Raw genomic sequence first — 15,940 nt, forward strand, 5'->3', positions numbered from 1 at the left:
TGGGCTTCTTCGCTGGAACTTCGAGTTCCTGCATTATCATGGACTCTGACCCTATGATTCAAATAAATGGGTCACCTGCTGGCCAGGGGTTCTGATCCCACAGCTATGTCAATTGCAAGCCTGGTATTCTACCACCTACGCCACCGTCAAGCTGGCTTAGGCTGAACACATTCTCCCTAACTTTTATCTTATCCACTGTGTGTAGGGTGAGATAGAAGTTATTTATTTAGGCAGGGAGGGTTTGCTTAGCTTAGGAATGCTTGATGGTGGCGTACATGGTAGAATATCAGGCTTGCTAATGGCGAGGTTGTGGGTTCGGATCCCTTGGCCAGCGGGTGAATCAATGGAATTCTATAGTTAATATACATTGCTGATGAAGAGAGAGACTTTTGCTTTTTACAGTTTGTTGAGATCAGATAGTGCAGTGTATACTACAAAGTTTTATATATATATATATATATATATATATATATATATATATATATATATATTTTTATATATAGGCACTTCAGATTATGTCAGTATTGCTGACAAAAACGGCGTGGGGTCCCCCCCCCAGTCCATACTAGGCCATTCGGGACAGGTATAGATTTTAAGGGGAACTCTGCACCAAAATGTAAAAAAAAAAAAAAAACGGCATGGGGTTCCCCCTAAAATCCATACCAGCCCCTTATCCGAGCACACAGCCTGGCTGGCCAAGATGGGGCACCCCCCCTGAACCATACCAGGCCACATGCCCTCAACATGGGGGGAATGGGTGCTTTGGGGCAGGGAGGGCTCTGCCCCCCCACCCCAAAGCACCTTGCCCCCATGTTAATTGGAACAGGGGTCTCTTCCCCACAACCCTGGGCTGTGGTTGTGGGGGTCTGTGGGGGGAGGCTTATTGGAATCTGGAAGCCCCCAGATCCCACCCCCCCCCCCCATGTGAATGGATATCGGGTACATCGTACTAGTGATCTATCAATATTGTTTTTTTTTTTTTTTTTAAACAGTTAGGTTTTATTGAGTGAAAAGCAAAAATAGTACAAAACAAAAGCATTTCAGTACCTCTAGGAGAGAGGGACGAATAAATGTTGAACAGGCACATTTTCAAGTGGTACAATGAAAAACAGTTTTGTAGTGTAAACCATTCAAGAACAAGGTAACAAAAATAGCAAATTCAAATAAATTACATTTAGCGATGAAGATGGCAAAATGCAAAACAAGGAAACTATATAAGTCCTCGGTCCTGAATGAAAGGAATAGAGAAGACCTCGACCAGTACCACGTGACCATCGAAGTCATAATGTCAAAACTGGTTCCATTAAGTTAACTTAAGTAAAATAAAGTGAGCAGTAGAAGATGCTAATATCGAGTAAAGTGTATGAATGAGAGGGGGGGGGGGGGGGGGAAGGGCGAGAAAGGAAGAGGAAAAAGTAGAGAGTGGATTGAGGAGGGAATATAAGGGTAGAATGTGGAAGTTGAAGGGAAAGGGAGAGGGAAAAAGTGGGATGTTTTTGAGCGGAAAGTGCTGAACAGTAAAAGTAACTCCCAGTAGGACGTTGCTCCTTATTCAAACTTGTCATGCATTCAGTGGTAAAGTTCTACATACCATGGATAGTATCAACACAGGTAAAATAGGCTGTTCAAGTAGAGAGTATCTCATGAGTCAAGAGTCAAGCAGGCATCAGCTCCGAGTAACGGTCAGATAAAGTAAACAACTGCCAATTGGCCCATACATTTCTGAATTTGGCAAGGCTGTCGTCTGACATGGTAAGGGTTTTTTCCATTTCATGGACTCTTCCGATTTCCACTAACCACTCTTTTATGGTAGGAACGACTTGTGACTTCCATTTCCTAGGAATTAGGATTTTTGCCGCATTTAATAGGTGTCTTGTCAGGGTGTTCCTATATTGTGAGACAGTGTGGGAATGGACATTGAGGAGGCAACGAGCAGGGTCGTTGTGAGTCTGAGCACCTGAGATTTCTTGTATTAGATTGCAGACTTGCGTCCAATAATCAGCTATTAATGGGCAGGTCCACCAAATGTGCAGTAGTGTTCCCTTCTCTTGACCACATCTCCAGCATAAGTCGCTTGTCTGCGGGAACCATTTTTGTAATTTATCTGGCGTAGCATACCAGTGCGTAAGTAATTTATAGGAGGATTCCTGCATTTTTGTACTAATGGAACATTTGTGTGCCAGGACACAGGCTGTGTTCCATTGTTCGTCAGAGATTGTCAAGCTTAGCTCGGATTCCCAGCGCTTCTTAAAATTATCCGGAGATTCATCAGGATGTGGTCTTTCTAATAGGATTACCTGCCAGGCAAATCTTTTCAAGGGCAGTGAGTTCCTGTGAAAATTGAGATTTTTTCTTATGTGTGGTAAGGAAATTGTGTATCTGTAAATAGGTCCAAAACGGGATATTAGTGTTATTACAGATAAGTTGCAAATCGGATTTAGTGATAATTTTGGAATTCGTCAGACAGTGTTTTATCCGTAAGGGTTTGTTATTAGTCGTTTTTAACGGGTGGGGTGAGGATAGGCCTGGTTGGAATTCAGGGTTTTTGAAAATGGGGGATAATGGGCCAGGAACATTGGCTAAGTCAAATTGTTTTGCCAACTTATGAAAAATTTCCAAGGTGTTGGAAATAAGTGGATGACCTGTCATTGTGTCCGAGTAGAAGGATTTGGTAATCCAAGGTGAAAGGGAAAGGGGTAGGTCTGCGTGTGAGTGTTCTAAATTGACCCAGTCCTTGTCGTTAGCATGACAATTCCAGTCTATGACCCTGCTGAGTACGATTGCGTAGTAGTATCGTTTAAAGTCCCGTAGGCCCATGCCGCCAGAAGTTTTTGAGCGGGTGATAAGTTGGAATTTTATCCTAGGTTTTTGGTGTGACCAGATGAAGGACCTTTGGAGTTGTTGGAGCTTTTTGAAGAAAAGAAGAGGAAGTTTGATCGGGAGAGCACTCATACAGTATAAAAGTCTGGGGAGGACTACCATTTTTATAATGGCAGCCCTTCCGAACCAGGAGAAATGTTTTACATTCCATCTCTTGAGATCTGAGTCAATTTTGTTTAGCAACGGGGTGTAGTTTTGCTTATATAAATCTTTCCAATGTGGGGTCAACCATATGCCCAAGTATTTAAGCGAATCGTGGACCCAACGGAATTTACAGTTTTTTTGTGCCCTGTCTTTGTCCTTAGTTGGCAGAGAAATATTCATGGCTTCTGATTTAGTATAATTTATCTTAAAATTGGATATAAACGCAAATGTCTTAAAGTCTGATAGCAAATTTGGAATGGATATGTGTGGGTCGGACAAAAAGAATAATAGGTCGTCGGCATAAGCAGCAATTTTGTATTCCTTTTCATTCAACTTGAAGCCATGTATAGAACTGTTGGAGTTGACTGTTCTAATTAGGGGTTCTAGGGAAATTATAAAAAGGAGAGGGGAAAGAGGGCAACCCTGGCGCGTGCCATTTTTAATGTGGATGTCTTCTGATAGCGAACCATTTACCTTAATTTTGGCGGTGGGATGGTGGTATAGCGAGGAAATTCTGCCGAGCATGTGTGGTCCAAGTCCTATGTGAGAACACACCGATAGCATGTAGTCCCAAGATACCCGGTCAAAGGCCTTCTCCGCGTCCGTCGAGAGGAGAAGGCCCTTGACATGTCCCTGTTGTGCTTTGAAGATGAGGTTAAGAGCTTTGGAAATATTGTCCCTCGCCTCCCTGCCTGGCATAAATCCCACCTGTTCAGGACCCAAAATTCTTGCCAATAAGGGGCGGAGCCTGTTCGCTATGATTTTTGCAAACAGTTTCACGTCGTTGTTCAACAGCGAAATCGGCCTGTAATTAGAACAGTCAGATGGGTCCTTGTCCTTCTTGGGGATCACAGCTATATGAGCCCCGAGAAAGGAGGGAGGTATATCCTGTTGTGTGGAAAGGGAATTAAAGGTGTCACATAAGGGTACCAAAAGTAGGTCTTTGAAAGATTTAAAATACTGGGACGTTAGACCGTCAGGACCCGGGCTCTTCCCTGGTTTTAAACTTTTGATGGCACATAATAATTCTTGCGTCTCAATGGGTCTATCAAGCAATTGAGTCTCCAATTCAGAGAGATGTGGTAGCTTGCTATTTGATAGGAATTCCGAGATGGTAGTCGGTTTATCATGAGGGACATGGGCAGGTTTGTGTTGTGCAGGTAGGTTGTAAAGTTTGGTGTAGAATTTGTGGAAGATGTTCGCTATGGAGCGAGTATCATGTTCCACTTCGCCTTTCTCATTTTTAATGCCGAAAATGTTCTCCACTAGTTTGGCCTCCTTCAGAGCCCTGGCAAGCAATTTGCCACTCTTGTCTCCCTTCTCGTAGTAAACTCTTTTCCTGAAAAAGAGGGCCCTCTTGTAGTCTGCGTCAAGAAGGTCGCGAAGTTCCCTTCTTGCATCATTAAGTTTCGACAGACTGATTGAGGCCAGGGATTGTTTATGAGAGGCTTCGAGATCATCAATAGTGGAGGACAAATCCGTAATTCTCTTAAGTTTTTCCCTTTTTTTCCTAGCTCCCCATTTGATTAGTTCTCCTCTAACAACACATTTATGTGTTTCCCATGTGAGGATATGTGAGGTTAACTCTGCTGGGTTTGTCTCAAAAAATATTTTGATTGTATTTGAGATGTCAGTAAAGATCTCTGGGTTTAGTAGAAGTGCGGGGTTTAGTCTCCAGTTGTAAGTTTTATCCTGCTTTTCATCTAAATTCATGTGTAATGAAGTAGGTGCGTGGTCAGATAGGGTCTGGGTGCCTATATGAGCGTCTTGCAGAACCGGGAGGTCTTTTTGGGTGATAAAGATATAATCAATGCGTGAGTATTTGTTGTGTGGGGGGGAGAAACAAGTGAAATCCTTACCGGAGGGATTAAGGATTCTCCAAGCGTCCACCATTAGAAGGGATCTCAACGCCTGCTTGATTCTTTTAAGGACCTTGCATGCGATTGCCGTTTTGCCATCTGATGTGTCCTGAAGGGGACTCAATGGAACATTAAAATCCCCGCCTAAAATTACACACCCCGAGGTAAACCCCTTCAGCTCGTCAATCACTCTGTTACAAAAAGAAATATGAGACTTATTAGGAAAATATACATTCGCCACTGTCAAAGGCTTGCCTGCCCATGAACCCTTCAGAAACAAGTAGCGACCATCTGGATCTACCAGTTGATCCGTTATCATGAAATTTGCATCTCTACTTAGCAGAATTGAGACCCCCTTGGTTTTAGCCAAGGGATTTGTAGCGTGAAAGGCTTTAGTGAAATAATTATTTGTGATGTTAGGGATGTTGTTTGATTTAAAATGTGTCTCTTGCAAGAACACTATCCTGGGGCGGATTTTCCTGAGTTCTCTCAGGACCTGTGACCTCTTTTCTGGGATATTGAGACCTCTAATGTTATGTGAAATTAGCAGAGGGTCTCTGCCCAAAGAGGTGGAGTAGGCCATGGCGATAATAGGGGTAGGACCAGGGTTGGCGAGGAGACAGATAGACAGACAAAAAAAAGAGAGGGGGGGGGGGGTAAACGTAGGAGAATAGACAAGGGGAGGTGCAGGAAGTTAAGGAAGAAGAAGGGGAGGAGGAGGGGGATTGGAAGGGGTTGACTAAGAAAAAGTCAGGGAGTTATATTAACACAACCTTTGACCAACTGTGTCAATGGTTAAGTAGTTCAAAACCACAGAAAAGGGGGGGGTTAGTGGGAGGTGACAGTAGCAAGGAAGGTGTATTGTATAAACCTTAGTAGATCCCAGGTACGGCGTATAACAAAACTATGAATATGAACACATACCAGGTAACCGATCAACGGTTATATAGAGGAACTACTATAAGAACACCAACATAAGTCACGGGATGTTATCCCGCTCACGGCCGCAAGTGTTGAAAAAGGCAGTGAGCGGTTCAACATGCTTGTATTATATGAGCAGTAATAAAACTTTTCATGAACCTCACGTATGCCCAAAACAGTAAAAAAAAGTGAACCCTGTGGGAAAGAAGTAACTTCTAGTAAAGGCAAAGTGAACCAGCTAAACTCTGCATTAGATCGCACATTTTCTTATGCGTGCACTCTTCTCATGTGTAACAACTCCAAACAAACAGTAAAGTTCTGTCAGCAACATGTGGAAAAACTATGAGAGAGTGCAAACAACTAAGAGGCTCGGTTAGACTCTGAAGTTCCTTAACACTTTGAGGATGAATCTCTGGATGAGTGCGTAGTGACCCTTGGATCAGTCAGCACCCAAGTCACCCCAAAGTGCCGAGCCCGCTCCCCAGTTGACCTCGTGTGGGGCGGATGATCTCACAAATCTCCTTAGTCGGAGAACGTAGCGTCCAAGTTCTCTGTGTCGCAAGCTATGCACCACAGGGAGGAAGCAGAGTGAGACCTCTGGGTGGGTCATCCTTAGCGTCGGTAGTCATGTAAATGCAAAGTGAGGTGAAAAAAGTATTCTGAAGGGGTATCGGCACATTGTAGAGGGTTCAAGAGCTTCATCAAAAGTCCTCCTGATCATCCCTGTATCTGGGTTGTTTGGATTTAGGAGAGAGGAAGCTCGGGTTGTTGTTATGCTGTCTATTTTGTCTGTCCTTTTTACGTGTAGATTTAGGGGTGGTCATCTTCCCTGGTGATAGTGCCTCTCTTAAAGCTGGTGCGGGTAGCTTAAATTCTGCGTACCATTCCGGGACCTCGACATTCTGAATCTGTAAATTGTGGCAGAACTCTGCTAATTCATTAGGCATTTTTAGGGTGTATTGTCTACCCTTAAAGGTGGCTTGTAAGGCGAATGGAAAGCGCCAGCGATAAATTATGTCCTTTTCCTTGAGAGCACTCAGGAGAGGGCGCAGGGCTCTCCTATTGTTAAGAGTGATCGGTGACAGATCTTGATAGAGGAAAATAGTCTCCTCGTTGAATGTGATGAGTTCATTTTGTCTCGCCTTTCTGAGGATCTCTTCTTTTAGGGTGTAGCTGGTGACACAGCAGATAACATCCCTTGGTGGGGCATTGTCGGCCGACCTAGGCTTAAGGGCTCTGTGAGCTCTGTCCAGTTCAATGGCTGCGTCCTCTGGCCTCTCTAGTAAGTTATTAAAGATAGACTGTAGGGCCGGTCTTATTTGCTCAGCATTGACACTTTCGGGTAATCCCCGGACCCGTATGTTGTGCCTTCTACCTCTGTTGTCGAGGTCCTCAAGGTGTCTGTTAAGGGTGATTAGGTGGGTAGAGTGCGATTCAGTAACCTGCATTAATCTGGATATGGCTCTGTCCCTTTGCACTCCTATCTTCTTATGGGCCGCCATTTGTTCAGACAGTGCTAGCAGGTCTGATCGCAGATCGGTAATAGCTGAAGTGAACGATCTTTTAAGATCTGCAGCAATGTGTGTCATCTCGGTTAGGGTAAGTGGAGTCTCGGAGCGGTCAATGTCTCTTACCAGTTCCTCCGACGGTGCTAGTGATTCGTCCCCCGAGTCTTCCTCATGGCGCGCCGTCGCCATCTTGCCTGCAGATATAGTGTTCCTGCGGGTCTGTTTAGTTTGGAAGATATCGGGTATATTCCGTTGGGAGCCAGAGCCAGAAGGGCGCTGTGGCTTTGTGCTGGTAGAAGGCTTAGAGGGTCTTCCCATTTTAGGCTCACAGAAAGCTTCAATTGCGGCCGTGAAGCGAGTGATCTCCCGGAGCTCCTTCTCTAAGCGTCCATGCCGTCTGCGCGCCAAGCCACGCCCCAATATTGTTTTTTATTGCCGATACCAATAATGATATTTTGATCATCGCATATCGGTATCGGCCGATATTTTTGTACATTAAAAAAAAACTTTTTTTATTTATTTATTTTTTCTTACAGCTACTCTTGTGGGGGGATCTGGAGGGTCTTAAAGACCCCAAACCCCTCCTCTGCACTTAAAAGCATTCAAAATGCCAAGTTTGGCTGTTTTGAATGCTGTCTTTTGTTTGAATTTGGCGCCGAGTACCCGGAAGTGATGTCATGACATCACTTCCGGGTTTTTACATGGAGACTTGACCAGAGCCAAATGCGGCTTTGAGTGGGTCTTCGGCGGCCTTAGAGGCTGGTTGTCCAGGTCTCCCGGTGGGACGAGGGGTAACGTCCCCTCCCTCAGCCACATCGGTTGTCATTACAAGACAGCCGACCGTCGGCTATGGACGCCAATACCGGGGTGATGCCTCTAGCTGCCACTCTGGTTACAAGCACTTTCCCGAAATAACGGCAATATTGGTAACTGGTTGCTGACCACTTACAATATTTACTGCGGCAGTGTGGCTCTCCCAGGCAAAGAGGGGCCTGGTATGGACTGGGGGGGGGGGTCCCACACTGTTTTTTTCAGGTTTTTTATCTGTATTACCAGGAGCCGACAATACATTACAGTAAGTTTAAATTACATTTTTTCCTTTAGAGGTGTCAGTATTGCTGCAACAGGCTACATACAACGCACAAATGTGCCACTTTACATGTCCCCCAGGGCAGTACCCGGGTCCCCATACACTTTTTTTGGGCCAATAACTTGCATTTAGGCCTTTAAAATTAGGACTTTTGATTTTTCACGTTCATGTCCCATAGACTTTAATGGAGTTTGCATGTTCGCTAGAACATTTCCCCTGTTTGAGATGTTCTGGTGCGAACCGAACAGGGGGGTGTTCGGCTCAGCACTAGTGAAGAGTGATCCTTCAGTAGAAGGGTGTCCAGATAGCAAATGATATGATATCCCTGTGAACACAACAGTATGAGAACGGGGGCTCTGGACAGGCCAAAAGGAAGAGCCACAAAATGGAAGTGCTGATAATCTACCACAAATTACAGGAACCACTAATGTGGGCAAAAAATAGGGAATATGTAAAATATGCATCTGTGAGGTCTGTTAATGCCAGGAATTTCCCTTATTGCAGTTGCAGACCTGGCAAATTCCATCAGGATTTTTTGGACCTACAAAAAGGTATTGAGGACATTCAAGTGTAGAATGAAGTGAACGTCGCCAATTGGCTTTGGAACCAAAAACAGGTTCCAAAAAAAGTCCTGAAACCATTCCTTCGGGGGGTGCTTGGGTACAATCACTTCTGTATAGAGAAATTGCTGTAAGGTAGTCTGGAGGGCCCACGATCTTGTTGAGTGGGTGGGAAGGTTTATGTACATAAAGCAGGAAGGTAATAGGGAGCAAAACTACAGCCAGTACCCCTAGTCTAGGATACCATGTCATAGATATGAAATGCCCTCAGCCCAATATAGACCCTTAGCGAATGGCTGGTTTGGAAATTCAGGACTTGTGACAGAACACAGTGGAAGACAGTTTTTAAAGCAGAGGAAAGGAATTGTTTTGGAGCCCGGAAGCTGAAGACTTTGCCGTGGGCACCTTAGCTTTCTGCCCATAAAATCCAAATCAATTGCATCTAGTGACTCTCCAAACAGTCACTCTTTGTCAAACAGGATTTTGAAGTGATTCATATAAACTGTCTCCAAGACGAGTTCCACAGCCAGTGGATCCTGCACATCTGTACTGACATGACAGCCAGGCAAGAATTTTGGCACAGGGAGTCTGTCAAACCATCTACGCAGTAGTGCAAGGCTTCTAGGAAGAGCTCCAATTTTTCAGTACAGAAGAATCTGTCAGGATCGATATGGGGTTTCCATTTTGGCAAACAGAAAGAGAGCAAAAGAAACTTTAGGGAGTGCCTCAAACCTTTTCTCCACTGGGCCTTTGAAGACTGGGACAGTCTCAAAGGAAACTGTAAGGGATCTGTTGGGGATGGAGGACGCAAGATCCACCACAAGCAATTTCCATTTTTCTGGTAGGCTTCCACTGGGTACTGCTACATAAACCTCTTGATAGATGTATACATTTTGTCTGACTCAAGTCAGTCCTCATACAGCACATCCTGTACTAGTGGGTGAACCAGAAAGGACCTAATAGGTTTCTTAGTTTGGGAAGAAATTTCTTACTGGTGATCTTGGGTTCAGCAGATGATTATTCTAGCGCCAAACAAAAGTTCACCAGCACTTAAAAGGTTTATTTTAGGTTGGTAGAAAGAGGGCAACTGCCTATCCTGCCGAGAAGAGTTCAGGTTTCAAGGATTCAACTTCCACTTCATCATCTTCCTCCCCTTCTTCTTGGTTGGAAAGAAAATGCTAATGTGATCCACAAGTTGGACAATTACTCAGCACGGGACACAGACTGGCAGCATTTACACCTTGAATGTTCTGCAGTCTCTATGAGAGCAGAAACTTTCCCCATCAAGTATGCCATAGAGGCTGATAATTCTGAGGCTGAAAAAGTTTAAAAGAAGGAATGGGGGTTACCTAAGGAGATAAGGGGAGACTGAGTCTGAAGTGTGGAGAGGTCCAAAGACTCAGAAGTTTTTAGAGAACCCCAGATACCCTCACCCTGGTCCTGTGCACCATGTGCTGGCCTGCAACTTCATCCCACTTTCCTTCTGTCTGATGTCTGCCATGAGGGTGAGGGGATTCCTCGATCAGTGTAGAGATTGTTGTTACAGGGCAGAAAGAGTTCAGCTGTCTTATGTACCACTACTGAAGCTGCTGGTAAAGGCGTGTGTGGAGACCTAAGCCACAATCTGGAGCAGAGTTGCAGCTGGAGCTGTAGTGTGCAATCTGCAGCAGAGTAATATGCTCATAATGGCACCTGGAGCAAGTGGGAGGGCTGTTTACCTCCTACAGATGGTGGGAGTATACACACAGAATGGACCATTACGTACCCATATGTGTCAAAGCACTTATGCCAAAATCCCCTAGCTATATGGCGCATGCTATGCTCATGGCCGCAACAAACCGTTTAGAGTGGCACTTGCTAGGCCATGTTCACGATAGAAGTGTCGCAGCCACCCTGCAACACGCTATTCCTGGGCTGAGGTGATCTCGATGCCCACCCATAGTGACCAAGGCAAGAGCCCCAAGTTCAGGGACTATCCCCAGGATGGGGGCATGGGTGTAATGGTTGAGGGTGACCACACAGAGAAAGGGGCAAAGGCCTGGGCTTACCATGCGAGGGTACAGGCACCTTCCCAGGGGAAATTCCTTGCTTTGCCTACCTCAGAAGGGCTTACCCTCTCCTTCATGAAGAAGGTCTTCAGGGACTGGAGCTACTGGATATATAGAGTACTCTGCAGCTAACTACACCATGTTACACTACTGTACTGAGGCTGAGTGCCACATGCAGAGGGGTGATCATTTCAGAAGCTGCAATCCTATTGCCTCAGTGGTATCAGTGCATCCAGGTGGAGACAGGACTTCTACATGCAAAGAACCAAGCTTCAAATCTTCAATCTTCCAGTATTATCAGAATCATAAGATAGAAACCTGATCTCCGTAGAGAGGTCAACCATCATCCTAGGACACTAGAAAAAAATGGAGGATTTCTCGGAGTGGAAGTTTCATATGGCCTGTCCGAACAATTTTGTTTGCCACTGTCTTCACCTGAATGTGGCAGCATAACTCATGGTCAAGACTAAAAAATGCCCATGCCCTGTACTGTACGATTATTTGCAAATCCTATATAAAGTTGGCCAATATGGAAAGTTGCTCATACTTTAAAGACTCATGGTGTAGGAGTTGAAAAGGTTAAATTTTTTAACTTGCAGCTGAATTAACAATAATTTACAGACTAGTTGTTTTGTAAGAATACACTGACCATCAATGAAAGGGAGCTCTACACTGACAAATGTTAGCAGACAGTACAGTATACTTTACTGACCACCAATGTTAGAAGACACTACACCATAAATGTGAAGAATGCACTACACCAGTAACAATTAAGGGGCCCTTCTTTACTGACCAACATAAGGGGAGTCTTAAATTAATAGTTAATGTAGGAGGGGCCCTTTTCCAATGACCAATATAGTGGGGGCCCTTTTCCACTGACTACCAATGTAAGAGAGCCCTTTGCTACTAACCACCAACGTGTGAGGGGAACATTTCCACTGATCATCAAAATAAGGGATTAATTCACCAGTGACCATCAATGTAAGGAGTCACTACACCACTGATGAGTAATGGAAGGATCTAAGGGGACATGCCCCCACTGGCCTCCAATTAAGAGGGTGCTATTGTAGCGGTCAGAGGGGTAGGGGACCGCAATGCAGAATTCAAGTACGGTACAGCAGACAATGAGGCTGAAGCAGATACCGGCTTTATTAAGCAACAGAGTATAATGGCCGGAGAATGATGTTAACAGTAATAACAGATTACATAGGTTTGCAGCAAAGTTAACTGCAACGTGATACATAAAATGGCGCTCCCGCCAACGCACACACAGAAATACAGGCTACTCTGCTATATGATCCTATCTGATTCCCACTAACCGGGACACGTTGCTGCAACGCTCTGTCTACAGAAACCTGCTCTATGCCCTGCCACAAGTTAGCACCGGTGCACACTCACAGTTCTGTAGGTACAGCTGCTTTATCTCAGTCTCTGTGATGGTGGATGCAGTCAGGTCTCTGGATCTGTCCCTTGCTGGCGGATGCTGCAGTCTCTTATGCACTGGTCTGGGTTTCTTTGCAGGTTGTTTATCTTGTTCTGTCACTTGGAGGTCACTGCAGTCTGGCCCCTTGCTCTGTAACTTGCTTGAGGTGCTCTGGGATGTTCTCTCCTCTCTTTCTCTGGTTCTCAGCTGCAGTATACAGTTCAGCTCTGTCTCCTCTGGCAAGATCCTGTTGCTCTGTCCCTGGATTATACAGTCTATATCCCCTCTCAAGGCCACAGCATGCAGTCCCTTTCCTCAGCTCAGCACAGCCATAGCGAGACGAACACCACACCCTCCCAGGAACTTCCTGCTCCTTCCTCCTTTCCAGAAAAGATCCCTTCACTTAAAGCAACAACAACAACTGTGGCTTTTTCTCATTAACAACAACAGTGACATCTTGTGGCTGAAAGATGCATGACAGTCTGTGGGAATTTCTCAATAGAAGTACAGTGTAATGAAGTTTAGTCATTCAAGGGGCTGACCCCCTACACTATACTAACCACCAATAGAAGGGGGGGGGGCTTCTCCACTGACCACCAATGAAGGAGGTTGTTACAGCAACACCCCTTAGGAAGGTGGTGCAGTCTCACCCTCCACAGTCCAAACACAGTTTAGGCACCAGATGATTTTCACCAAAGCACTTCATAATGGAGATGGGCCTGGAGCCCTACTGACCCCCAGAGATTTTGCTGAAGGCTGGTACCAGGTCGCAGCCTTCTGGATTGCCCTATCAATGTGTGAATGAGGACATGGAGGCTACAGTGTGGAGACTGTACACAAAACATTTGGCAAAGGAGTTGTCAGGTCTAAACAGAGGTTGTGAGTAGACAGGAGGAATGAGATTGGTCAAGTACAAGGCTACATTTGTGGACAGTCAGCAGGTATAGCCAGGTCAATCTGGGTCAGCAAAGAAACAGGCAATCAGTGGTGTTGTATAGCCTTTTTGCACACCACAGGGTATCTAGCAAGGGGGACACAGCACCAGCCACTTCCAGGGCAGGATCTGAAAAACTCTTTTGGTCAGAGGACATGCTCAGTGTCATTTCAGGGAACTTGAAGTCCTGGCAGGAATTTTGCATGTACCACTGAAGTCCTAAGAGGGCATTTGCGAGCACCACTGGAAATCATGGCAGGGATTCTGTGTGCAAGAGTTCTGGAAGTCCAGCTGCGAGCACCATAGGAAGGAATGGCAAAGATTCGAGAAGTCCTGGCAGAAGGTCCTGTGGACCTGGAGACCCTGGGAATTCTGTGTAGCTCCCCAGTAAGCTACCATTGTTGAAATGTATAGTTTTTTGGCCTCCCTGTAGCCAGGGAAAGCAATGATCTTTTAATAGTGTCTGTTCTGGGTCCTGTTGGTGGAAGCTTGGTTACATTCTCCTGCATCCCACAGTACTATGGGATATAGTGGGTGAAAGAACCTAGACCCTGGAATGCATATTAATACTTCTCCAGCTAATCCCAGGTCAGGGGAATGGAGGAGCCAGCAGGGGGGTGAGAGGGGTATAAATGGGCTAGGATCCAGAACAGAGGTCTCTTGTTCCTGGAGGAGTAAGATCCAGCCAGAGGGCTGTGGCATACCTTGGAGACAACCTGAAGCTACAAGAATCCTGCTTGGGGGTTTGTCTTGGGGACATCTGGCCTAGCCTCCTGAAAATTGCTAGGGATTCAGGACACAGGCAAATCAAGTACAGAAACTGACTGATACTGCAAGCAGCTACACAGTACACGGTATTCAGGAAACAGCACCAGCCTATTGGACTTGGAGATTTTCTTTAGCTTGATTTGGGAGAGCCTATTCCTTGTATATCCAGGGCTCTTCTCCTGTTGAGGAGTCTCTGTTTAGTACCACCATACCCTAATTTTAAAAGGGGGTGACTTCTCCCTGAAGGAATAGTTTAGATTTAGTGTCCTCTACTGCAAGAGTATGCTTAGGCTCACCCTATCCCAGTTCTTTAACAAAAATAAAACCATAAAAAGAAATGTACAGACTGTTCCCTCGTTTGAGTGACTGTGGATTATCATGTGCCTATCAAGGAATAGAACCTGGGAGCAAACCGCCAGACCAGTCCTGGCTCTGTGCTACACCTGAAAATGGAGAGATGGGAGGTATAGAAGTGTGTCCTGGAAATGCAGAGATAGGTGGTGAGACAGATCTCCTCCTCCACGGACCACCAATGTAAGAAAACACTGCAATGACCATTTATGGGCACTTCACCACTAGCCACCAACAGAACGGGGAACTTCACCACTAGCCATCAATATAAGTTAATCCTAGTGACCATCATTGTAAGGAGGCAATACACTGACCACTGCTGTAAGTGGAGAACAACCAACAATAATTCATAGACAGTGCTGATGGGATCTACTGAATAGTCCAATAAACATGCTTTGAAATGAAAAATAATGCCATGGTAGCATGGTTTACATAAATGAGTCCCTATCTTTACTCACAGTTGGGAAATCCTCAAGCACTTGGCGAGTATTATTCTTGCTGTCCATGAACCTCCATTCAGGCTGGTACAGTAGGTTGTGAAAGTTTTTTAGAATGGGGATCTTGGTCTCCAGACTGATAGTCATGTCGTCCTCCACAGTGTCCATAGCTTTCATAACCAGATAGAAGATACAGAATATGTGCCTAAGGAGTACAGGCAGAAGATAGCTCCTTACAATTCAATAGTACAATTTCTGCAACCCAATGCAATCCACCCTCCAGTGATGCCCACTAATGTTTAAATCTCTAGTACATGCTACTTCGGTTCCTGGCATCCTAGGGTGCTATTCCAGCTACTTAAAAATTAAATACAACACCCATAGGCTAGATTTATCCCATCAGGTGACATCCCATCAATGCTAAAGCACTGATGTTTATGCAACTCAAACAAAAAGAAAAAAATAATAAAATTCCCAAATTTTCCAAAAACAGTATCTTCTAAAAATCGAAATTAACAGACAATACACTCACCGAATCTCCCCTTCCAACATTTGGGTGATTGGCGCGTAGCTCCTGCCAGTCTGATTCAAGTATTTGTAGCAGGTCTGCAGACTCTCACTCATGGGACCCTGTTGGGAAAGAGACAGGATGAAACCTACAGAGCAATTGTACACAGTCTTCTATGAGCAGCCCCCTCTCTCACACCCTGATGACTGCCAGGAGTGACCGCTGCCTGCCCAGCATCTGTGCAAGGGAAAGGCATACAGCTCAATTCACAAAACTATAAAATTTACTACACCGAAAACAAAAGGTGTTCAAAATCTCCTTAGAAAGCAGCCACAGCCCGAGTAGAAATGCCTGTCCCCTGTGAGCATGCTGAAGAGAAGGCCCATTATTCTCTGTGGGGAAGCAGTGGTCTCTCAACAGAGGTCCCACACACCCCCAGCTTCTTTCTGAAGAAAGAAAACGGTAAGTCTTTTTGTTTTTATGCACATGGAATGTATTTAGAGCATTTA

The 15,940-nt window shown here is 45.1% G+C and overlaps 1 protein-coding gene across 1 annotated transcript in view; it reads right to left on the bottom strand.

Moving 5' to 3' along the window:
- Nucleotides 1-15,560, bottom strand: part of LOC309551581 (squalene synthase-like) — a 57,038-nt gene extending 41,478 nt beyond the window's left edge. The window contains exons 1-2 of the mRNA XM_082252218.1: nt 15,456-15,560; nt 14,945-15,128 (exon numbers count right to left, since the gene is read on the bottom strand). Coding sequence (XP_082108344.1) covers nt 14,945-15,128; nt 15,456-15,547 — 276 coding nt within the window. The 5' untranslated portion in view covers nt 15,548-15,560. The remainder of the gene's footprint in view (nt 1-14,944; nt 15,129-15,455) is intronic.
- Nucleotides 15,561-15,940: the final 380 nt, after the last annotated feature.

Source organism: Pelophylax lessonae (genome assembly GCF_965119305.1).
Source record: "Pelophylax lessonae genome assembly, chromosome: 3".
Classification (NCBI taxonomy): Eukaryota; Metazoa; Chordata; class Amphibia; order Anura; family Ranidae; genus Pelophylax; species Pelophylax lessonae.